At 43.8% G+C, this 24,166-nt stretch overlaps 3 protein-coding genes across 6 annotated transcripts in view; 2 read left to right on the top strand and 1 right to left on the bottom strand.

Annotated features, from left to right (window-relative positions):
• Positions 1 to 986: 986 nt before the first annotated feature.
• Positions 987 to 3,596, top strand: cts12 (cathepsin 12; the record flags this gene model as incomplete). The annotated part of the gene is made up of 6 exons (XM_083970375.1): positions 987 to 1,013; positions 1,740 to 1,904; positions 2,001 to 2,222; positions 2,357 to 2,525; positions 2,945 to 3,050; positions 3,497 to 3,596. The coding sequence occupies 6 exons, from the start codon at positions 987 to 989 to the stop codon at positions 3,594 to 3,596; spliced, it is 789 nt and encodes a 262-aa protein (XP_083826501.1).
• Positions 3,597 to 5,946: 2,350 nt separating this feature from the next.
• LOC310984730 (protein HEXIM1-like) lies at positions 5,947 to 6,651 on the top strand (the record flags this gene model as incomplete). Its single annotated transcript, XM_083970045.1, has 1 exon — positions 5,947 to 6,651. The coding sequence occupies one exon, from the start codon at positions 5,947 to 5,949 to the stop codon at positions 6,649 to 6,651; it is 705 nt and encodes a 234-aa protein (XP_083826171.1).
• Positions 6,652 to 7,923: 1,272 nt separating this feature from the next.
• The window catches only part of trappc8 (trafficking protein particle complex subunit 8), a 28,790-nt gene continuing 12,547 nt past the window's right edge, over positions 7,924 to 24,166 (bottom strand). For 2 of the 4 annotated variants that reach the window (XM_083970357.1, XM_083970359.1), the window contains 22 exons: positions 23,240 to 23,355; positions 22,967 to 23,117; positions 22,348 to 22,448; positions 21,855 to 21,960; positions 20,304 to 20,435; positions 19,610 to 19,834; positions 19,245 to 19,350; positions 18,220 to 18,414; positions 17,176 to 17,348; positions 16,998 to 17,072; positions 16,609 to 16,714; positions 16,055 to 16,212; positions 15,302 to 15,735; positions 14,069 to 14,225; positions 13,878 to 13,974; positions 12,459 to 12,527; positions 12,303 to 12,361; positions 11,989 to 12,195; positions 11,077 to 11,178; positions 10,866 to 11,005; positions 10,339 to 10,428; positions 7,924 to 9,196 (listed from right to left, as the gene is read on the bottom strand). In XM_083970357.1, coding sequence (XP_083826483.1) covers positions 8,929 to 9,196; positions 10,339 to 10,428; positions 10,866 to 11,005; positions 11,077 to 11,178; positions 11,989 to 12,195; positions 12,303 to 12,361; positions 12,459 to 12,527; positions 13,878 to 13,974; positions 14,069 to 14,225; positions 15,302 to 15,735; positions 16,055 to 16,212; positions 16,609 to 16,714; positions 16,998 to 17,072; positions 17,176 to 17,348; positions 18,220 to 18,414; positions 19,245 to 19,350; positions 19,610 to 19,834; positions 20,304 to 20,435; positions 21,855 to 21,960; positions 22,348 to 22,448; positions 22,967 to 23,117; positions 23,240 to 23,355 — 3,267 coding nt within the window. In that variant the 3' untranslated portion in view covers positions 7,924 to 8,928. The remainder of the gene's footprint in view (positions 9,197 to 10,338; positions 10,429 to 10,865; positions 11,006 to 11,076; positions 11,179 to 11,988; positions 12,196 to 12,302; positions 12,362 to 12,458; positions 12,528 to 13,877; positions 13,975 to 14,068; positions 14,226 to 15,301; positions 15,736 to 16,054; positions 16,213 to 16,608; positions 16,715 to 16,997; positions 17,073 to 17,175; positions 17,349 to 18,219; positions 18,415 to 19,244; positions 19,351 to 19,609; positions 19,835 to 20,303; positions 20,436 to 21,854; positions 21,961 to 22,347; positions 22,449 to 22,966; positions 23,118 to 23,239; positions 23,356 to 24,166) is intronic. The other 2 variants (XM_083970358.1, XM_083970360.1) reach the window with 1 other exon arrangement.

Genomic DNA, 24,166 nt, shown 5'->3' with positions numbered 1-24,166 from the left:
AGCGAAAGCATCTTATTTTTGTTGACTTATATCCTTCTCAGGTGCTCGTGCACTAACTGCTGATTTGGGGATTCACTAAAAGTAGAGTAGGAGCATGTACTTATTACAAAGCTATATAAGGAAGGTTGACAGTGAGAATGTAGCTACATCACTTGTCCAGAGCTGCTGTCAGACCATGGGAACAAAACAGACTCGCATCCAGCCAGGTAAGATGGTCAGGGCTTTTTATTTCAACTGACACTGTGTCATTTTAAAGACAATTGGACAATTATTTTAAATGTCACAATGTTTGACACAAAGTTTCCGTTTTAAGTTTTAAGAGTGGAGTGTGTGCCATCATGTGATCTTCACATGATGTTTCACATATTTCTTGAGTTCATTTACATTTCAGTGCATCTCAGTCGTGACATTGCAGGGTTATAGAGCAACACAACCTTTAGAAATGAATATAATGTTTTCCTAGTTGCTATAATCTGCAATCTAAAAAGTATAAAGCACAGTTAAACTGGCTGGAAAAAACATCATGTTCTCAAAGCAAGATCCTATGAATAAAGCAGTGATGTTTTGGCTCAGAAAACCTCTGTAGTGCTCTGATTTTACAGATAACAGCATCACAATCTCTGAGGTTGCTTCAAACTGTGATGCTCTTGTCTGTTACAGGGCGGCAGAGCAGCTTCCTGCTCAGAGCAGCTCTGCTCTGCGTCCTGCTGTGTGGCCCGTTGAACGTAGCATCAGACTCAGATGAGGCGGTTCTGACCGAGTGGCAGATCTGGAAGAACATCAACGGCATCACTCATGAAGAGATGGTGAGAAAGACAACTCCTCCTCCTCCTCCTCCTCACATGCTCTGACTCACCTTTGCTGATCTTGATGTGTTTGGTGTCGTCACGCAGGATGACCTGGAGAGAAGGGCCATCTGGGAGGGGAACATGCAGATGATTGAAGACAATAACCAAGGGTTTTTTATGGGGATGAGGCCGTTCACCATGGCCATGAATAAATATGGAGACCTGGTGAGGACTTTTATTTCCCTCCCTGTGGTAAAAGCATGACACTTCACAATCACAAACCAGAGGCAAAAACATTTCTCACTGAAGCTCACTGTTGAACCTGTATGTCACAAATCAGTTCCCAGTCACCAGGGCCGTTGCTAGGAATTCTGGGTCCCCTGAAAGAATACTAAAGTGGGCCCCCTAACCCCCTGACTTTTCCACTTTTTTTTTCTTAGGCTACGTATGTATTTTTATTTAGCCTTTACTTTGTCTATGGATATTCTCATTCATCCAGGTCATCGTTCTTTTCTGGGCGAATTGAATCGTAGGCAACTTGACTTGTATTTGTCTGGGAAGACGTTTCGCCTCTTATCCAAGGAGCTTCATCAGTTCGTACGCAACGCAAAAAAAAAAAATTGTTTTGATGCTAATGCAGCATTACTATGAGTATTAGTCAGGGTCTTATGCAGAACTAGAGAATGCATTTCCTGAAGGAAATACGGGTGAATGCTGAAAGCTGCTGAATGCTGAATGCTGAATGCTGAATGCTGAATGCTGAATGCTGAATAATTCAGTCATTCAAAGATTAGACTACTGGGTTTTTGGGGGGCCTACTGGGCGCTGGGCCCCTAGAATTATCATCACCTTTCTCCCCTATACAACGGCCCTGCCAGTCAATGCTAAGATGCTGTAGGTATCACTATCATGAATGGTTGGGAAACAATCTCTCCTAATCTCTGCACATAGACAAGACAAGAATATCGAGTTTTGCAAGGTGCCACCATAGACGCCCAGTTCGCCAAGAGAGGGAGGACTGTCTCTCCCCGGAGGCTACGTGACAATGCCAGGAGGTTGGATGCTTGGTTTGTGGACTACAGGAACATGGGTTACGTCACCGAGGTGAAAGATCAGGTGAGACGCTCCCACTTTCCACCTGAGCGTAGCCTACGTCATCCAGGTTTCGATCACGACCACGTTCAAATCCTTGTTTGAAAATGATCTCCCCAGGGTTACTGTGGCTCATGCTGGGCCTTCAGCACTACAGGAGCCATTGAGGGACAAATCTACAAGAAGACGGGTCAGCTTGTGTCCCTGAGTGAGCAAAACCTGGTGGACTGCTCCAGGCCGTACGGTACCTACGGCTGCAGCGGGGCCTGGATGGCCAACGCCTATGACTACGTGGTGAACAATGGGCTTCAGGCGACAAGCACCTACCCATACACCTCAGCGGTGAGGCTGCTGCTGGCTCCGCCCCCCCCCCAACACAACACAACACAACACAACACAACACAACACAACACAACAGAGAAATCTATGTTTCCAGCACTTTGTCAACATGTCCTTCTGATTGTCTCTCTCCACAGGACACGCAGCCCTGTTACTACAACAGAGCACTTGCAGTTGCTCATATTAAAGACTACAGGTTCATACCCAAAGGGGATGAGCAGGCCCTCGCTGATGCCGTGGCGACCATTGGACCAATCACAGTAGCCATCGATGCAGATCATTCAAGCTTCCTGTTCTACAGCTCAGGTTCACAGTCTTTAAATATTTCCCCTACAATCGTCCTGTCAGGAGACTATGCTGCAAAATAAAGGAAAAAAAAAAGAGAAGATTATGAAAAGTTTCTAGCTGCTATAATCAATACTTTATATCAGCTGAGTGTCAGTACCTACACATGGAAGGTGCTGCACATGATAAAACCCACATCATTATAGTGTCTCTCTCTTTGCAGCTTTCCACAAGTTGATTGCTGTTTTGGTTCACAACCTCTGTCTTTGAAAATGTGACTAACACTCATCCGGTGACCATGAATGAACACATCTCCAAATGAAAGATAATGTTCCTGTGTATTATTATTGTAAATACATACTGTCTTTCCAGGTTGTCTCTGCCGCCCTCAAGTGGCTTTAAAAAAACAACCATTAATGCAGTTTGAACTGACTTTACAGGAATATATGATGAGCCCACCTGTAACCCCAACAACCTGAGTCACGCAGTGCTGCTGGTTGGCTATGGCTCCGAAGAAGGCCAAGACTACTGGATCATCAAAAACAGGTGAGAGCCACCTCGCTACAACTGATCCAGCACCATGTTTTCTATCATACAGGTGCATCTCAATGAATTAGAATAGCATGGAAAAGTTTATTTATGTCAGTAATTCAATTCAAGTGAAACTAATACATTGAATAGATCCATTACACACAGAATGAAACATTTTGTGTCTTTATTTATTTAATTTCTTTTAATTGTAATCATTATAGCTACATTTCAGTATCTCAAAAAAAGCATTTTTAATATGGAAACGTTGGCCTTCTGAAAAGTAGCCTATGTCTATCTATATGCACTCAATACTTGGTTGGGGCGATTTGATGAAAACTGACTTTTCCATGATATTCTAATTCATTGAGATGCACCTTTATATCTATTATATAGTGTTTCTTTTTTATTCTCTTTTTTAAGGGTATTTGTTTAAATCTAAGCTTTTGCTCCTTTGTTTCCAGCTGGGGCTCCAGTTGGGGTGAAGGTGGCTACATGCGAATGGTCCGGGACGGCAGGAACACATGTGGCATTGCGAGCTACGCCTTGTACCCTACGCTGTGATTCTGTTCAGATGCTTCAGAGTCTAAACTCTTCACTGGTCCAATCGGTGGATCAACATCAGTCAATGCTCATACAGCCTGTATCATCTCTGAAGCCCTGTCATGCATATTTTCTCAACCCTCTGCTGCATCTGTCTGACATTGAAGATGTCCCACGTCAGCATGTTACAGTGAGCACACAGCATCTCTCAGGAACGTAGTGCACACAAGGTTCAATCACAGCCTTTGAAGTATTTAAAAAAAAAAAAAAGTCAAATATGGAAAATCTTTAATCTAATTGTTTCTTAAGCAAAATCTGGGCAACTCTGTACCATAGAGATGTAATGAAATGCCATATGAAGGTGAGAATAAGGCGGCGTCTGTAACTATAGTCATGAAGCACTGCAGCATTCCTGACAGATAGCATGTTAGCTGTAACTCATTAATCTGTCAAACTCACCTCTCACTATCAGTGTGGACGATGTCAGCCTCTGCTTGTTTTTTATCTTTCATGTCATATCTTCAGCCTGCAAGAGTTCCTTTATTACATTCACACTAGTTTTACCTGGTAGAAATGACAATTGTGTAGAGAGGGGGAGGGAAGGAGGGGTGGGTTTGGTGGTGCTGGTTTTTAAATCTTAGCCTGCTGGTTTAAAGTGTGTTGAATCTATAGGACTTACAAAAAACAGTTGTGTGTGTTTTTTTTTTTAGTGCAAGTAAATGTTTCATTTTTACCAAAACCATATTTTCTATCAGTTACTTAATCGATCAGCTGAAGTGTTTTAACTGACTGATAATAAAGTGATAACCTTTCTCTTCTATTTGTTGTTGCATTCTCTGCACATTAGCCAAACCTATAAACAACTAGCTAACCAACACTCACATTTGTTTTAATTAAAATTTTCTTAATAAAAGGTAAATGAGTCTCATTGGAGTCAGACAAGAATAAAATCGTCACATAGATTTGTTTGATATATTATATAATTTAAGGTTATTGATTTTCCTCGGCCATAGTGTACACTGAATGTTTACATCTACATCTGTAGGGCCATTTTTATTCTTTGTGACATAACAACAACATAATGAAATGAAACACAATCCTGTGCCTTTCCACTGATTCATGTTGTCTCTGCCGTTGCACTCAAAACAAACTGAATCAAAAACTAACATGGTTTGGTAATTTGGGACAGCATGGATATTAAAAACAATCTGCACAATAGATGTGAGATTTTGGTACAATATTAAATTCTGTCTATAGTCATCTATCCATATAGATACAGTATCTCACAAAAGTTATTGTATCTTCTCATGGGACAATACTATAGAAATGAAACTTGGATATAATTTAGAGTCGTCCGTGTACAGCTTGTATAGCAGTACAGATTCGCTATCTACTGAGAATTACTCAACACACAGCCATGATTGTCTAAATAGCTGGCAACACAAGAGAGTACACCCCTAGTGATACCTGTCATTTAAACATGCAAAGCCACCTGTCCTATCCCTCATGTTTTTGCATACTTGAGTGGACCATACAAACTTGTGTGTCATGGATTAGAGCTTTTAAATTCGGTTCTGGGTACAATTTTCTCATACTGGCCACTGGATGTTCAACATGGCCCCTCATGGTAAAGAAGTTACCTGAGGATCTGAGAAATAGACTTGTTGTTCTCTGCAAAGACGGCCTATAGGTTATAAGAAGCCACAGCACGATGGCCACGGTCATACAGCGGTTTTCCAAGACGGGTTTCACATGGAACAGGCCTCGCTGGGGTCGACCAAAGAAGTTGAGTCCTTGTGCTCTGCGTCATATCCAGAAGTTGGCTTCAAAAAACAGACACATGAGTTCTGCCAGCATTGCTGCAGAGGTTGAAAAAGTAGGAGGTCAGCCTGTCAGTGCTCAGAGCATACGCCGCACACTGCACTAAGTCAGTCTGTATGTTCACTGTGAGGTGTACTCACTTGTGTTGCCACCCATTTAGATAACAATGACTGTGTGGTGAAATATCTTCAGTGGATAGTAAAGCTATACTGCTATACAGGATGTAGACTGACTGAAGTAGTATTGTCCCATGAGAAGATGTAATAAAATGGTTCCTGAAATGTGAAGGTGGACTCACTTTTGTGAGATAGATAGATAGATAGATAGATAGATAGATAGATAGATAGATAGATAGATAGATAGATAGATAGATAGATAGATAGATAGATAGATAGATAGATAGATAGATAGATAGAACACTGGAGTGTCACAGTAACAGAACGTTCCATTTGGAAGTTTACTTTTGCTTTGTCTTTAAATGAAAACAGTCAAACTTCCTTTGGTTTCCAGTGCAGGGACATCGTGGCTGTAATCAGAGCAGATCATCAGGATGACACATCACCGGGACACTTCAGAGAGACTGCCAGGTGGGAGCGGGGATCACCTCTCAGTCAGCAGCCCACAGGAAGGCCTGGGTCAGCTGCAGCCCCGGGTGGACAACCGTGGACACGGGGACATGTGTCCTGTCTTAGCAGGACCAGGTCAACAAAGTTTGCCCATTGACTCCCACACCGGTTTGGGCACACATCTGGGCGGGAGGACGCACAGGCGCAAGAAAACCAAGACGAGGCGCAACTGGAGGCCTTATCACCAGCTGTCCTGGGAGGAGAGGAGGGAGGTGGACGAGAGAGAGACGGTCCGGGCCGTCCACAGGAGAGAGGAGATGTTCGCCAGAGGACGCCCCATGGCTCCATACAACACCACACAGTACCTGATGGAGGTGCACTACGGTGGGGAGCCGGCCGGCCTCGGCCTCGGCCCCGGGGCCAGCAGCCGGCCCTCAGGGGACAGCGACCGCATGGAGGTCAACGGACGCAAAGATGGCAGCAGGAGACCCAGGAACGCAAGAGAGATGTTTCTTCACAGAGACTTCTCCCCAGCCAGAGACCTGCGCCTGGTGGACGGCCTGCAGAGTCTGACCATGCGGGAGCTGGTGCAGAAGTGTCGGGGGCTGCAGAGGCAGGTCTCCAGGCTGCAGGACCAGAACAACCGGCTGAGGCTGGCCGTGGCTCCGTGGGCGGTGTCAGAGAGCTGAAGGCCCCAGACAGCTGCTCCAAGGTCACTGTTGACAAGAGGACACTTTATGAAATATATTAAAACAGAAGAAATGTCAGTATTTTAAGAACAAGACTCTGATTTTATGAAAAACAGTTCAATGTCTATTTAAATGTGTTTGTTGTATCTGTTGATCTTAGGATTAGGTCATGAGTTTGTTGTACTGTATATAATATCAGGCCTAGGGCTGGGACGATATGCTTTTCTCCCAATTCGATTCTTCTAGGATTTTTTGGATGGCGATTCGATTTAAATTGCGATTCTACGATATTGCCGATTCTCTCGATTTTTAGTCTGCATTTTTAACATTTATCTGCACACAAATACTGTAGGAGCCTATAAATTAACATACTCCATTATAAAGTGAACTTAAACCCTTTTCAAAACCTGTACTCTCTGTATGTAAAAAAGGCTAACAAATGCACATTGCACAATATTAAAAAAATTCGCAAAAAAAACAATTGATTAAAAAAAAAATCGATTTAAAAATCGTCAAAAAATATATCGCGATATTTATGTGAATCGATTTTTTTTCTCCCACCCCTAATCAGGGTTACACAATGATATAACAGTCTGAAGCATCAACCTAAACAGCCTTTGCACCTGATCCTCATGTACCTTCACTTTAATTAGGAGCTTTATAATGGAGGGTTAGAGTTGGGGTTCTCACATTTTACTTACTACACTTTCATGTATGGAGGCTGACTGAGTGGACTGGAGGTGACGATGTTCTGGAGACAGAGGTGTGAGATGGTATCTGGCAGATGAGGAGGCGTTGTGGCCTCAGTGGTGGCCCTTAGATGGAGAAACAGCATGGCCCGGCCAGCAGTGAGGTGGGGCACATGCGGATAAACCCAAGTGCAGGCTGTGCCCACAAAGCCTGTGTTATTTTTCACTGGAGTAAATATGTTCCAAATTATTTACTGAAGAAGAAAAAGGGTTGCATGCTGGGAGTTTTCCCTCAGATGACAGATTGTATCTCACCTGTGAGTGCCTGACAAAAAAAAGAACCGATTCATTTTCAAATAAGAAAACCATTGTTGCTTTGATCAGAGAGGAGGGATATACCAATCGACCAACCCAAAGTATAAATAGAGACGCTACTTGCTTACATTATAATTATTTTTTAATATGCAATTTGAATTTTATGATTACTGCTTAAGAAACTGTTCATTTTTCTAATCCCTTTAGTTTTTTTTGGACGAATTACCCATCATGCTCATGCCTGAAACTGTCATAACATCATACTCTGTATCGATAAATGTCAATTTATTTTTTTTCTGTCCAGACATCAGTCTCTCACAATACTTACAGTATCATTAGTTACATTTTTTATTTTCTATTTACATCCACTTTGTTATATAAATATAATACATAATTTTCAGAAAAAGCTGTCCAGCCAATGCATACAGGAGCTCCATGACAATACAGACAGGTTAAACAGAGTGGGGGGGAGGGGGGACTGGCTGGAATTGAGAAAATCCGCCGTGTGCACATGAGGACACGGTGGTCTGCTGTCCTGACAGAGTGAGACGGGGGGTTAAGTCGTCCATGTCCATCTTGTCCAGGAGGAGAGGAGGCCGGTGGTGGGATGGACGACACTCAGGATGTAAACAGCTTGTTAAGACGTCACACCCATAGACACATTTCAAACTGATTTCTCTAGCGTTCAGTGGTTTGTTTTTTTGCAAATACAGTTTCATCCCACAGAGTACACACACCTCCAGGACAAACTGCCGCCTCAGGGAAAGACAACACACGCACACACACACACACACAGTTTGTTTCTGTGACTTAGCTTGAAAGGTTTAGTTTAGAGTCAACATCCTGGTCTTTGGATCTGTTCCGACCGTTGAGTGTGTTGTTTGAGATGCTGGTGACGGGTGGGGACAGTGGAGGTATGGAGGGGTGGGTGGTGGTGGTGGTGGGAGGAGGAGGAGGAGGAGGAGGAGGGTCGACCTGCGTGATGACGATCGGGCAGTGCACAGGAAAACTAACGTGCAAGTGAGAGAATCTTTGACTGTTATTGGATGAAACGTGATATTTCTCGACTGTCTGACCACTTCACCTGCACCATCAGCTCATCAGTCTCTACAAACTGTAGCTGTTTTTTTCTTTTATAAACATTTCTCTGTTATACTAATCCATACAAAAGCCCTGTCCAAGACCCCGTATGGTCGCGTAGAAAGTCGCTGGTGGACTCTGGTCATTGGTTTTCTGTGTCCGCAGGGTCCAGACCTTCCTATCATCTGCTTCCTCAGGCGTTGTTGATGATGATGAGGGCGGGGCTCGCCGTCTGCTGGCTCGTCTCGCACATGGTCCCCTGGTTGGCCGGTTTGGCGAAGACTCGCGGCGTGTTCAGGTTGTAGACTCCCGCCTGGAGGAAACAGGCTCGCAGGGACAGGCACAGCACCTCCTCCGGCTTCAGCTGCAGCTTGTGCTGGCTCTGACCCACCCAGGTGAACGAGTTGTGGACCTCCAGAGACTCTGGGCTGAAAAAGTCATGGATGGACAGAGATGTAAAACTGCAAGAAAAAAATGTACATGAAAAGATGTAACCAAGTTTGTTCAGTGTGAAGTGAATATTTAGCTGCTGGTAACTGGTGTTGTTTGAGTCACACATTTGTACTACCAATCAGGATTTCAGCTTGTTGATCTAACTGTACCATTAAAGGGATAGTTCAACATTTTGGCAAATTGGTCTATTGCCATAATCCCTATATAATAGTTTTAGCAGTAGGTTTGTTACCTTTAAAGGGACAACGAGGAGTTTTGGAAAAGCGAAGCATTTTCACACTACATTTATGAGCCTCAGCGCACCATGAAATTCTTTGACCGGCGCAAGACAGACTCATGTTTTCATTCATCAAGAATTAAAGTCAGAAGTTCGAAGACGATCAGATACCGTCGTAGTTCCGACCATAAACGGCGATTCGGCGGCGTTATTCTCATGACTCGCCGCGAAACCGAAAATAAAGAAACGCTGGTCGGGTCGCCCAGCATTTCCACCACCACTAATAATAACAAAATAATGATAGAGACAAAACGATGTATTTATCGAAAATGGGCCCATTAACAAGTGGTAACGTAGATTCACCCACATTAATATGAGACTTTTTTATTGTCGCGGAATTTTTTGTTCTGCCGAGGGAGAAACTCCTCGTTGTCCCTTTAATTGTCGGTGCAAGCTATTTTTAGAACGGCGGAGCAGAGCCGCAAGCTGCTCAGAGCTACGCTACGGAGGGTAATGGGATTTCTTGGTTTCCCTCATCAAACTCATCAAATACACAATCCAACAACTCCAAAACGCTCTGGTGGACAAGTTGTGACCTGCACATTCACCACGGTATGAGATAATAACGGAACGTTACCAGACAGAGTTGTTTTCGGGGCAAATGCAGAGACTGCTTGCTGAAAAACTGCCCCCGATGGTAACGCACATCAGTGGTTTTGCATGAATTTACCTCTAAAACAACTCTGTCTCGTAACGTTGTGTTATTATCTCATAGCGTAGTGAATGTGCAGGTCAGGCAGCGTTTTGGATTATATAGATCTGACTTTGTAATTGATCTGTCTCTACTGGCTGTAATCAAAATTGCCTCCCGGGGACAAGTTTTACCTCACCTCACCTTAAAATACACCGTGTATCAACAAACCAGAAACTCACCTTGTGCTTTTGTGCCGCAAGTCAATGATGACGTCCACATGAGCCATGGAGCAGTTGGACAGAGTCAGAGTAACCGGCACCAGACAGAGACTGGAACAAGACAGAAAACCAGAGTTACAGCCTCCTCTCTGGACATTCCTCACCTACTGCATGGACACGACCTGCAATACTGGACCTTCAATGACATTTGTGCTAAATGTTTTCAGCAGTTCCCTGAAGGCACCACTGAGATATTGCTTTCAGATAAATGGGAGGGACAGAAAGACTTACGGTACAATTACCAGCACACTGTCATCAAGATGAATGTGGCTGATTTGACCAATCTTACACTTAGGACTGTATATAGTATGTTAACTGTTTTTGCCCAAAGTGCTACAGCTGATATTCTTGTAGCACAAGACCCAAACTTGTGATGCGTCTATCACATCCATGTTAAGACTGTAGTTTTTCTGTTGTTTTTAATTTTTATTTTACTGAAAATAAAGATCGTAGTTCCTCTGTTCCTCATCAAACTACGACGCTCTCACCTGTCCTGGACAAACGGATGTGTGTAGGTCTCGGGGTAGTGCAAGTTGGTTTTGATGAGTTGAGACAGCTCTGCTGACGGCACGACGACTGGAAGAGGCACCTCCGATTTAAACTTGAGCAGCACCATCTCCTGCGCTTCCTGAAACACAAACACACTCAAAGTGACTACTGTGTCTGTGTGTGTGCCTGTGTGTGTGTGTGATAACTGACCTCTTTGGGAGTCAGAGAAGTGGCCTCCTTGCCGATGGTCTGCAGCGCCACGTGGAGCTGGCCCTCCAGGATCAGCTGTTTGTTGTCCTCCACCACATAAGCCTGCACAGACCCACAAACCACACACTGAGCTGCAGCACTGACGGTCCATTCCCAGTGTTGACAGGTCTCTTTGTCTTTTTTATGCATAAATAAAAACAGGAGATGACCCAAGTAGGAGGAACATGATAAATATGACTATGAGGTGCTGCTCCTTGATGAAACAATTCGACCCTGGTGATGTCACAACGTTAGGATAGGGTGAGATAATGTGGCAACTAGAAATAATTATTTTTGTTTGTTCTCTCACAATAATACATTTAACATAATTAATCTCTTCATATTACCAAGTCAAAATGTCCAAGGCAACCCACTCATTCCCATTATTTTTAATTGAATTAAAAATAGATTTTGAGTCTACGTCACACCTTGAATCCAACAAATTTTATTCATATTACATTAAGTGAAGTTGTCTGTCATTTTAATGTGTCCTGTTTTTTTAATCTCCTTTCTTTTTATAAATGTATTTCTATCTGTTTTATTTTATTTTATTCACTTCTTTATTTTTTCATTCCTATATTTCTTATATTATCTAAACAATTTGATCATCTCTGTCCTTATATAATTTCTGTTCGATTTGTGCCTTTGTCATGTCTTGGAATGTCTGTCGCTTTGTTTTTTGTTCTTTTTTCACTTGTTCTTACTATTTTGATGATGTCTTATCGAATGACAAAATGTGGCAAGTAGAATGGAACAGACAACTCAAAAACAATACGTCTCCACCTCTGACTGTTGTAGGTGCAGAGCATCTATCTATCAGTATCATCATATCAGCTGCCAGCTCTATCACCCGTCCTCTGTCTGTTCACAAACCTTCCAGATGACGATAATGTTGAGGTCCAGCTCGTTGCACTTCTTCACGATGTTGCTGATGTCGGACGCTCTGTCCTCAGAGGTCAAGGAGCCCTGACTCTTGCTGTTGGATGTCGTCCTAGACGATGGCACGTCCACTCGCGGAGGCTCCGAGGTCCGGCAGCAGCGGAAGAAGAAATCTCCGCAGGGTGTGGAGGAGCTGATGATCTGCACCGACGTTTGACAAATTAAACCGAAATCAGCATTTTGTTTTTGCTGCGTGTTGCTGTTAGCAACGCCTCCTTCTCTAATATCAACATGTGTGTTATATTTACCCGTTCATTTCCCAGGTTCAGGTCTGCAAAGGTGTATTTCTGCACAGCGTCCGAGGTAGCTGGGGACAGACCAAACAGACACATCAGTGATTACTGAGAACTGTCAGTGTGACCACAGCACAGTGATGGAGGTGGTGCTGACTCTGGGTCAGTTACCTTGGTGGGGTTTGCATCGTGTGGCTCTGAAACACAGCTTGGCTCTTTCTCTGCTGGTGAGTTTACAGTCTGGAGGGGAAGACAGAACATCACAGACTGATGTCAGTGTTGTGTTGATGACCAATATGACCACTTGTTACCATGACACCTAAAGCTCCAACATGACACCTGACACCTTGTTATGTATTTATTTATTTATTAAGACCATGTGATTTGGCTGAAAGTTCAGATTTAAATCCACTTGTTGTATATCCATTGTTGTTTTATACAGTTTCTGTTTGGTGGCCTTTCACCTGTCTGAGCTGTGAACTGATAAATGATACAGACCTTAGCTGTGGGGTTTAAAGGGATAGTTCAACATTTTGGCAAATTGCCATAATCCCTATAGTTTTAGCAGTAGGTTCGTTACCTTAGATTGGCAGTGCAAGCAATTTTTAGAACGGCGGAGCAGAGCGGCGAGCTGCTCAGAGCTACGCTACGGAGGCTCATTTCTTGGTTTCCCTCATCAAACTCATCAAATACACAATCCAACAACTCCAAAACGCTCTGGTGGACAAGTTGTGACCTGCACATTCACCACGCTATGAGATAATAACAGAACGTTACCAGACAGAGTTGTTTTCGAGGCAAATGCAGAGACTGCTTGATGAAAAATTGCCCCCGGTGGAAACGCGCATCAGCAGTTTTGCATGAATTTACCTCGAAAACAACTCGTAACGTGCCGTTATTATCTCATAGCGTGGTGAATGTGCAGGTCACAAAAATTACAGCCAGTAGAGACAGATCAATTACAAAGTCAGATCTATATAATCCAAAACGCTCTGGTGGACAAGTTGTGACCTGCACATTCACCACGCTATGAGATAATAACACAACATTACGAGACAGAGTTGTTTTAGAGGTAAATTCATGCAAAACCACTGATGTGCGTTACCATCGGGGGCAGTTTTTCAGCAAGCAGTCTCTGCATTTGCCCCGAAAACAACTCTGTCTGGTAACGTTCTGTTATTATTTCATAGCGTGGTGAATGTGCAGGTCACAACTTGTCCACCAGAGCGTTTTGGAGTTGTTGGATTGTGTATTTGATGAGTTTGATGAGGGAAACTAAGAAATCCCATGAGCCTCCGTAGCGTAGCTCTGAGCAGCTCGCCGCACTGCTCCGCCGTTCTAAAAACAGCTTGCACCGACAATTAAAGGTGACGAACCTACTGCTATGACTATAGCAATTATGGCAATGGGCCAATTTGCCAAAATGTTGACTATCCCTTTAAAAAAAAAATAGCACACAGGGAAAGTCTTCTTTTCCCTGATGTTCACACACACAGACTGCAGTTTATTTGTACATGATTGATTTTTGTTTTTTATTGAAATGGAGCCCACAGCAGTTACACAATAGAGAATAAAAGGACTTGGACTCACCTTTATCCCTGGATGGGTTGATACACTTATGGAGGCGCCAGTTCTGGCTGCTGCTGGACACCTGGACGATGTGGAACTCACGTACACCGGACTCACTCTGAGAGCCGAGAGGAGACAAATTACAAAAAGTCTGAGCAGTGACGTGTTGGTTCAAGCGGGACGACGTGTGCGTGGCGCTCTGAGCATCTCACCGTGTTGATGTTCTCCACGTCAATAAAGACCAGCGTCCCGCCACTCCCTTTGTCGTCCAGGCTGTGATGTGGGGAGACGCTGCTGCGGGAGGCCGACGCCTGAACACTCAGAGAGCGACTGGCACAGATGAACACCGTGTGCCGCAACACCCGATGACTTCATGTGAGGAGAGAAAGACATGATGGAGGTGAGTTATCAGATCTAACTTTATATCACTAGTTATAATGTAATAAGACCGCCTCACTAAATTCATGTTAAAATATGAAAAACAAATATTGTAACGGCACTCATTGTACCGCACAACTAGAGTCAGAATAGAAAAAAAAAAAAAGTATCTTTAAATTAAAGGTACATTGTGTAGGAATTCCTCCCATCTAGCGTTGTGGTTGTATATCACAAGCAACTCAATCATATTTTTCATGCTGCATTCACGTGAAATTGGGCAGACGGCAGACGGACGACAGCCGCTGCACGTAACGGCATAAACAAGCCTCTATGTAAACAAGTGGTCCGTCAGCACGAGGCAAAACAATACACGTGACAATATGTTGTCATGGGGATGTGGTATTGTTTACCTGACCCACGTTTTACCGGCTTTCTCTCCACTTCTGTGACTAAAATGACATCTGGTTTGTTAGCGGCGGCCGTCTGCCCGACTGCAGGTGAATGCAGCATCAGTGTAACGCTCCATTCCTCCTCACTGCGTTACCACGGTGACTTTTCACAGACGCCACCTCCACCTGAGCCGACAGCTCCGGTGTCTCCGCTGAGTTTCCGTGGTTTCCTACCGTCACGCTGCCACTGAACGTAAAAACATGGCGACACCACATGGCAGCTGCACCGAGCTTACCCGCTCCTTGTAGATATGAATGATATGAACGGCTCATTCAGAGCTGAAAGGAACACTTCACTTTGTTGATGGGGGGATTACTGATTAATGAAAAACAGACTTTTGAACCAAATAATCGATGAATCGTGAATAGATAACAGGAGAAGTTACACAATGTCCCTTTAAGAAATAGGGCAAATAGTTGATTAATAATCGATTAGTACCCCGCGATTATCAAATAGTACTTTTGCTTGAAATGCCCATCCCTAGCAGAGAGATTTTCTCCTACTAGATTTATGAATGATATGAGCTTTAGCTTTGTGCTAAAAGCAGCACATGAGTGTGTGAGCACATACACCTATAATTAGGAATGCTTTCTAACTGATTCCACTCATACTTTTACCTGATTTTGAGTCCTTTCTCTGTGCTCTCGTAGTAGAAGAGGAAGCTGATCTCATGCACTCCCTCCTGGTCTGGTCCTCTGAGCCACAGAGGCAGCTGGGTGGACTCCCCCGGCTGCAGCGTGCTGCCCTCTATGGGGATGTCCATCACACTGGACAGCTGGCTGAAATCCTCCGCTGAAACCAGCATCTCAGACGCCACCGAGCCCGGCTGGGGCATCGTGGCCAGAGTTTTGTACGCTGAGCAGCTCTCGGCTGAGTTTGGGCTGAGCGGCGTGTCGGGTGTCGTGGCCTGGCTGCCGAAGGTGAAGAAGTCCGGGTGGGTGGACGCCACCCGCAGGCCACGCAACGCAACACTGCTGACGTTACAGAACTCGACGTAGGCCTTCCTGATCTCACCGCACAGCAGAGCCGTGGGAAACTGCAAAAAGAAGACCTGACACACACACAAATAAACAGACAACACTGTAGTTAGTGCACAAAGATATGTAATCAGCTGACCACAAATACAATCTAAGCCTGTGACTCATAACACACCGAGAGGTGAGTACAGCTGGCTTTCACAGGAAATTTTCAGGTGCTCTGATTGTATTTTTGGCTGTTACACACTGACTGTAACTTTCCAATCAATACAATAGTAAAACTGACACAAACACATTCTAAATGCACTTGTCCCATGTGCTTCAGACCACACACTCTGGAGTGATAAAACTGAGCCTTTAGTGTTTAGTGTTTAGTCAGTGAGTCAGTGGTACCTCCATCAGGGGCATGGATGGTGTTATGATGGGGTCCAGGCGTCGGTCAGGACCATGTCGGACCACCATCTTGTCCTCTTTGGTCTGGTTGAGTCGGGGGCCTTGGATCTTCAGGTCCTGTTTTCCACGAACCACCATCAAACTGGTGGTCTGCTGGCCTGTAGGGGCAACAAGTTATCCAGTGTGGATTTGTGTTGGCATCACATCAGAAGGATAAAACAGCTGGATTATCCACCACTGGGTTTTCATTTTTTCTCTTAAATGTTGTAGAACAAAAAGATGAAAATGTAAATAAGTATAACTGTAACACATAAGAGTATGGGCAGTTACACATGTTGTGTACATGATATTAGATAGAAGGATGCTGTATGTATGTATGCATTTAGTAGCCAAGTCTGAGCTATATGAATCAATGGCTGTTTCTTTGTTGATATAAACCAACGCATATAACACTTGGATGTTTCTGTGTGTGTGTGTGTGTGTGTGTGTGTGTGTGTGTGTGTGTGTGTGTGTGTGTGTGTGTGTGTGTGTGTGTGTGTGTGTGTGTGTGTTACCATCAGTGCCAGGAGCTGTGTCACCAGACGAGGTTTCAGCCAGGTTGTACACCACACCCACAATGTTCAGCTGTCCGGTTCTGTGTGGCAGCAGCCTGAGTCGTGCCTGGGGTCAAAGGTCAGAGTGACTGTTAGCAGCAAACATAACTAATTGTGATTAATTGCGATTAATCTCAGAATTATAATGTGATTAATTGAGTCAATTTTTTTAAGCGTTTGACAGCCCTAATTTATATTTATTCCTTAAGGACTTGACTTTTTTTTCCATGTTTTTGTGTATTCTGTTGGCCTCCGTGCTCAGGTTCAGTGTCTGACATATGCAGAGTGCAGCAGCAGCAGCACACAGTCAGTGGAGTGATCAGGTTTACAGTCAGATTTCTGCACTTTACCGTTTTGGTCTCTTCTGGACCCATGTTAAAATCGAGGATGGTCTCAGTGGTGACAATGTCGTCTTTCTGAGCCACCTGCAAGAGGAAACAAGTGTTTCTTTCAATACATCCATCCATGAAATGTAATGAAAAGTACTAATAGTAGTAATCTGAGAAGAGGTTCTCTCAGGTGGCTCACCCCTCGAGCCAGGGTCTCCTCATTGGTGACGGTCTCTCCCTCCAATGCTTCGGTGGTCTTCTGGTTTGCTGGAGATGCGGCGTCGGCTGTGAACCTCCAGAGGAGCGAGAGGTTGGACAGAGCCAGAGGAACCTTCAGGGGGTTCCTGAATGACATCTCCACTATGATCGGCTCTGCAGAGACAGAGACAGAGACAGGGGGGGGGGGGGCAGGATGAAGAGGCTCCCTGGTCTGGTCAAACATTAAAGGTGCACACCACATTAAAGGACAATTCCGGGTAAATTCAACTCGGGGGTGTATTTTCCTATCATTTTAGGTCTGAAGATTTTCAGTTTAATTGCTCCTGTTTTGTGGTAGTTGTGTCTGTCCCCGCATCGCCACGGCAGAAATGAATGGGAGCGGATGTAAGTTCCGCTGTTTAGGCTGTTTACAGCCCTCAAAGCCGCAATTTCTTTCCACAGACAGCGTCAGATGGCGACTCAAACATGCACCAAGAAGTTTATTTACTTCAAGCAAGCCGACATGTTTGTAAAACTAGATCTGATTCAAAGTCTCTTAGAGTCTCGCGCAAACCCAGTTGCCGTGCTCGGTGTGTTCAGGAGCAGTGGGAAAGCTACCATTTGTGTCATAAACACAGGAATATCAACTCTTGACTTGCTTCAAGTAAAAAAAACTTTTTGGCGCATGTTTGAGTGGCCAGTTATGACACAAACGGTAGCTCCGACTGCACCTAAACACACAGAGCACGGCAACTGGGTCTCGCGCGAGACTCTAGGAGACTTTGAATGATGTAAACAGCCTAAGCAGTGGAACTTCCATCCTCTCCCATTCATTGCTGCCGTGGCGATGCGGGGACAGACACAACTACCACAAAACAGGAGACATTAAACTGAAATTCCTTCTTTTAGACCTAAAATGTTAGGAAAATACACCCCCGAGTTGAATTCGCCCGGAATTGTCCTTTAACACAGTTGGAGGTCAAAGAGAAACAGAACAGAGTCATTCCTGCTTCGCCGTCATGTCTGAATGCCGAGGACCACTCACCCTCCACTACAGCCAGTGGGTGGCGCAGGTTGTCCGTCTGGCTGTTGAGGCAGCACTGGGTGGGCTGGAAGGTTCCTGGGACAGTCCCTCTGTTGGCAGCAGCCACCAGCTGCTCCTCCAGGTGGCACCACATGGTCGCCAAGTCCTGGTCGTACTCCTGGTCCAGTGACACATGAGTGGCTGCCTGTTTTTCCCCTGCGCGTATCAGATAATAGGAATAAAAGATTGATGGTTAGTCGTTCAGTATCACATCATATCATGTCTTCGCTCTGACACAGTCACACCGCGCAGCCCTGAGTTATAGAAACCTTTGCTTTGTCCATAAATAAGTTTGTTGGTCAGACATCATGCTACTTTTAAGAACCTACTACATTAAGGTCTCTGCAGTGTTGTTTATTCACCACATTAAATCTCTTACAGCTTTGGGGCCTGTTTGACCATCATTCTAGCCCTAGCTTCTTCTTTTTTTTTTTACATTTTCATCAGATACTCAGGGAATAATGTTTGGATATTGATATTAAAAACTCTTGTATAACTATGGTGTTGGCATTCATGTTTGTACAGCACGTGGACCAGCAGCATTGGACTTTGGTGGTCCAAGGTCAATGGTCAAGTTCAGTGTGACCTCAAAGAATAATAGTACAGTTTATAGAATATATATTGGTGAATATTTTATGTGACTCTGAATACCAATGGATCTGAAACTAGCCTGAGTGTTAGACAACCACGAGAAAGTGATTCTAGTTCCTTTCATTTCTCTATTGTAAGAAGCAGACAGGTGTGTGGGGGGCAGAGACGGAAAATGGTGAAAGAGGAAGGAACCAGGCAGTAATTTTGTCTTTCCTTTGTAAAAACCCACTGAGGATACTGTGGGCAAAGTGATGTGGAAATATTAAATACATTTGTAATCAGATAAACATGACTTCAACAAAACCTTAACAAAGCCGGTGATTCTTAACTTCTTAACTCTTCTGTTCAGATGAAGCTGAGCTTTGATCAGCAGTGACTCGTCAGTGTGTTGTTACCTTCCGCCAGGCGGCGTTCATGTCCGAAGTAAACCCTTGTGGCAGAGCTGTGGATGCAGGGCAGAGGGAGCTGAGGGAGGTCCACTTCATTTCCCCCCATCACACTCTGAAAGACACAAACAAACACACACAACATGGTTACTTGTGTATCAGCTGGGTTTCTTGCCTGTGAACCAATTTTAATTTTAATTTTAATGCTTTATTTTTTCCAGATTGTACATGTTTAGTCCTAACCAGGGGTGTTTCACAGGGGTTTTACCTTTTGATAAAAAAGTACTTTCTTCAGTAGTTATATTACACGTTTTTGTTATTTAGTAAGTTATAAGTGTCTTTACAGTTTGCAACTGTGTCAGTACAGTGATCACCTTATAAACGTAGAGATACTCTCTGAGGAAGGCGGCCTGCTGCGTGGCCGTCTGCCTGCTGTCATTGGTCAGGATCTGTCTGAAGGCGACGACGGCGTTCTCTGGTTGGCGGAGTGTGAAGGACTGACGGCCGATGGTGAAGTTGATGTGGTCTTCGGCCAGAGACCAGCCCCTCTCCTTGTACACCTGCATGGCTTGGCAGTAGCAGCGCAGCGCGTGCCTCCGCTACATGAAGAGACAGCGGAGAGAGCAAGAGCCAGGAGAAACAAGAGCTCGTCAAAGTCCACAAGGCAGCCGACAGCAGCAGCAGTAGAGAATTACAAAATAATTCAACATCACAGGCACGTGAATACGATGACATCCCTTCATCTTCGCTGACAAGAGTTAAACATGACAGTTAATGAATTCTCTTGTGATGGAGACATGAGTTCACATTGGTGTTGCCTTTCAGGAACAAAGGATGAAGTCTGATATTGCATTCAGTGTTTCATTTGGACTGATCAGTAAACTACTGTTAGCCATGTAGCAAGAGCAACACTAACCTGTAGCTCCTTTATTAGCTCAAGAACAATAATTAATACACAAACCATTTGTTTTACTTGAACCTAGTACCAGCTTTGTCCAAAACAACAAAACCACAAGTGATGAGAAATCTGGTCAGAGCACACAGATCGGTGACGGATGAAAATCTCACCTGTCCTGCTTTGCTGAACCGGTGACCAGCCAGGATCATGTGGAAGGCAAACTTTCGCACCATGGGGTTACGCATATTAATGAAGCAGTGGGCGGCCTGCTCCAACAGCAGAGCACTGCGCAGGTCAGAGTCCTGGACACAAAGGTCAAAGAATGAGTCGGAATCATTTGACCTCTGAGAATGAATTAGTTACTCAGTTACTCAGGCCTGTGGGATCATTTGTGTTCACTATATACACACTGAATATAAATATAATCATCTCACTTGGTCAGCACCAGGGTCATTACAGTTAACTAAAACTAAGACTAAAACTAGCTATGAAAAAACAATTTAGTTAACTGAAATTAAAATAAAAATGCCTGTTTTTACACAAATGAAATTTCACTCATTATCTACTCACCCTCATGTGGACTAAGGGCTGGGAGAAGTTTCAGAGTCCTCCGTGGCTTCTCTGAGTTACAGGGGGTCTCAGCGTAGCAGTGCATGTCAATATAACGGTTGCAGATGGATACCAACTGTCTTCGTAAAAAAAAGACACACCAAAAAACATCCAAATACCTCCATGCTGCTCGTATGTAATGTCCGTCTTGTATTGAAGCCCCGAAATGCGAAATTGTCCGGAAAAAAACTAAAAAAGTCTATTTTTCAAGCTTGTTTTGTAGCGGAAGCTTCTCGAAGCTCCTCTTCCTGGTTCGTCAAATTTGGACGAACTGGGAAGAGGACAGACCCTGACAGACTTATTTAATTTTTTTCGGGACAATTTCGCATTTCGGGGCTTCAATACAAGACGGACATTACATACGAGCAGCATGGAGGTATTTGGATGTTTTTTGGTGTGTCTTTGTTACGAAGACAGTTGGTATCCATTTGCAACCGCTATATGGACATGCACTGCTACGCCGAGACCCCCTGTAACTCAGAGAAGCCATGGATAACTCTGAAACTTCTCCCAGCCCTTAGTGGACATGAGGGTGAAAAGATCAATTTCAATTTTGGGTGAACTATCCCTTTAACTGAATTGCATATCAAATGAGCTATGTTTTTGTTTTTTTTTGTTTTTTAGAAATGGCTAAAGTTGCAGGAAGAAAACACCACAGCACAATATGGGACTGCAGCTGCATCTCAATGAATGAGAATTCACCTGTCAGGTCAGCAGTCTTCCTCATGATAGTGTAGCTACTGAACCAGACTGAGAGACCATTTAAAGGCTCAGGAAACCTTTGAAGGTGTTTGGACTTAATCAGCTGATTAGAGTGTGACACCATTAGGTTACAATAGTGAACCTTTTTCACTATATTCTAATGTTTTGATTTACTGAATTTTGGGTTTTCATTGAATGTAAGCCATAATCAAGGCATGAAATATTTCAGTCTGTGTGTAGTGAATCTATATAATATGAGTTTCACTATTTAAATTGAACTACTGAAATAAATGAACAAAAATTACAATTTATCACAGTTCTACAGTACCTGTCTGAGAGAATTCCTGGCATATGATGTGAACATGAACATGTAACTTCCAGACACACAACAGGACTGATGCTTCTCTCACCTCACTGGTCATCTTGATGAGCAGAGTTGCAGCGTCCGAGTATTTTGTCTGACTCTTGAGAATCTCAGCGCTGAGTAAAGCACATCGCTCAGCCAGTACCATGTTCCTGTTGCGGGCAGAGGGAAGAGGTGCTGTTAACACACAACACCACTTAAAACACACACACACACACACACACACACACACACACCAGTATTATCTAAAATGGACACATTTGGAAGTGTTGTTGCAGCCTGAAAACACCCTATATTTGTTTTTATCTATTTTGTAAGTTTTAAAAATCTCAGATGGTATTTGTGAACTCCTAGCTGTATTTGACATCCAAGGTGAAATCTCAGTGGCTGATGAGCCCTGAACACACACTCTGGATACCATTAAACATCCTGTGTTTACACCAAAGCTTCCAATGTGTTCCTGAATAACAAACCAGGAGACAAAACAGATCAAAACCAAAACCTGATCTAAACTATCAGCAAAAACCAAAGGAACATACTTGCAGACATCTCTGTACGTCTGTATTGCGGTGTCCATGTAGTGTGCTGGATAAGGTCTGGCTGCTCCAGCCTGCAGAAAGGCCGACACTGCTGCCATTTCCTAGAGAAGATGATGAGATGGATGGAAAAGGGAAGAGAATAAAGGTCATGGTTATGATTTCAGATGCATGAGGTTAAGTGGAGTTATTTGAAACAAACTAATTTTGTCATTGAACAGAAAAGTTGAATTTATGAGGAATCATCATCTAACAGCTGCTCAACATTGTGCTGCTACAGATTTGTTCGTCTGGTCTGTAGTGTTGGTCCAGACTTCTTGTTGCTCACAGATCGACTCATTTCAATCTAAAAACGTTGCTATGGCAACAATCAATGACACCTGCGCTGACCAGTCGCACCAAACAACAGAAACACAGGGAAGGAAATAATAATAATTTGAGCAAAAACAAGGCAAAGAGTTTTTGTTTTTTTGTGTTCCAGCGTTTCCACTGTCATTCCTCTGTTTTACACACGACGTCTCTGTACGGAGCTTTAAAAATCTGAGTTGTGGAGTTACGGACATTGACGCGCGGTCCTCATAGGGACAGACAGATGTGTGTATGTGACGGTGCCTGTTCTCACCAGCGCTCCTGCAGCATACAGCATGGCCTGGTCCGACAGGAAGTCTTTCTTGGCAGTGTGATAACAGCTGTAGGCCAGCTCGTAGTGCTGAACCAGGAAGCACAGGTCAGCCATCTTCCTGATCTGCAGCTCGGGGGCTTCTGGGGGATATCTGATATCAGAGACAAGAGACATGAAACCACAACCACATGCAGTGGTCTATGTGTAAATGCACAGGAGCCATATTGAAGTGTCCTGAGGTGTGATGAGGGAGCAGGGGGGGGCGGAGCTTACAGGAGGCCGCACGTGCTCTTTGGTTCACTGATGCTCTTCTCTGGACCTTTTCCTCCTCCGAACCACTTCTTGGTGGCAGTGAACAGCGAGCGGCTCAGACCTTTCCTGGAGACCAGCTGAGGACGGAGAGGAAGATCACATGTGTCAGTGCTGTGACGATGATGGGGGGTGTCAGGTTAAAGAACAGCACATCCAGCTGAGTCCAGCTGTGCTGACATCACTGTTAGTATTCTCATTATTGCTCCACTGTGGTCTTTCCTTTATACTGTTAAAGGTCCAGTGTGTAAAATGAGGGGAAAACAGTGACATCTAGCATTCTGATTGTATTATTTATCTATTAAATATTTCTATTTTTTATTTATGAACATGAAACTCTTGAAACGTGCTCTCTGGTTGGATCAGATTTATTTTATAGCAATTATACACTTATACAAATATATTCATTGGTAGTATATTCAGATTTTGCCACTAAACCTTGACAAATATTACACACTGGACCTTTAATTAACTATTATCTGAACTGAGGAGAGTATAGAAATCAGTGTTGGGCACATTACTTTAAAAAAGTAATTAGTTATAGTTACTAGTTACTTTCCTCAAAAGGTAACTGAGTTAGTAACTGAATTACTACATTATAAAAGTAACTAGTTACCAGGAAAAACAACTATTGTGTTTTATTAAAATGCTCAAATATGTCAAATTACTTGGACTCGCCACCCTAACCATAATCCTAACCTCCTGTTTATCTGGAACTAACCAACTCACTCCTGACGCTGCGTTGTGGAGCCGGTCTGTGTGGAGGAATACTGAGTGAGTTAAACAGCTTTTTTTTCCGACTAATTGGTGGACTGAAAAAAATGTGTAGGCTATAATGTACACCTAAACGGCTGTAGCTATTATTTTGTGACAGGACATCTTGAGTCAATA

The sequence above is a fragment of the Trachurus trachurus genome (genome assembly GCF_905171665.1).
Source record: "Trachurus trachurus genome assembly, chromosome: 4".
Classification (NCBI taxonomy): domain Eukaryota; kingdom Metazoa; phylum Chordata; class Actinopteri; order Carangiformes; family Carangidae; genus Trachurus; species Trachurus trachurus.
This window is presented reverse-complemented; position numbering and strand designations above follow the sequence as displayed.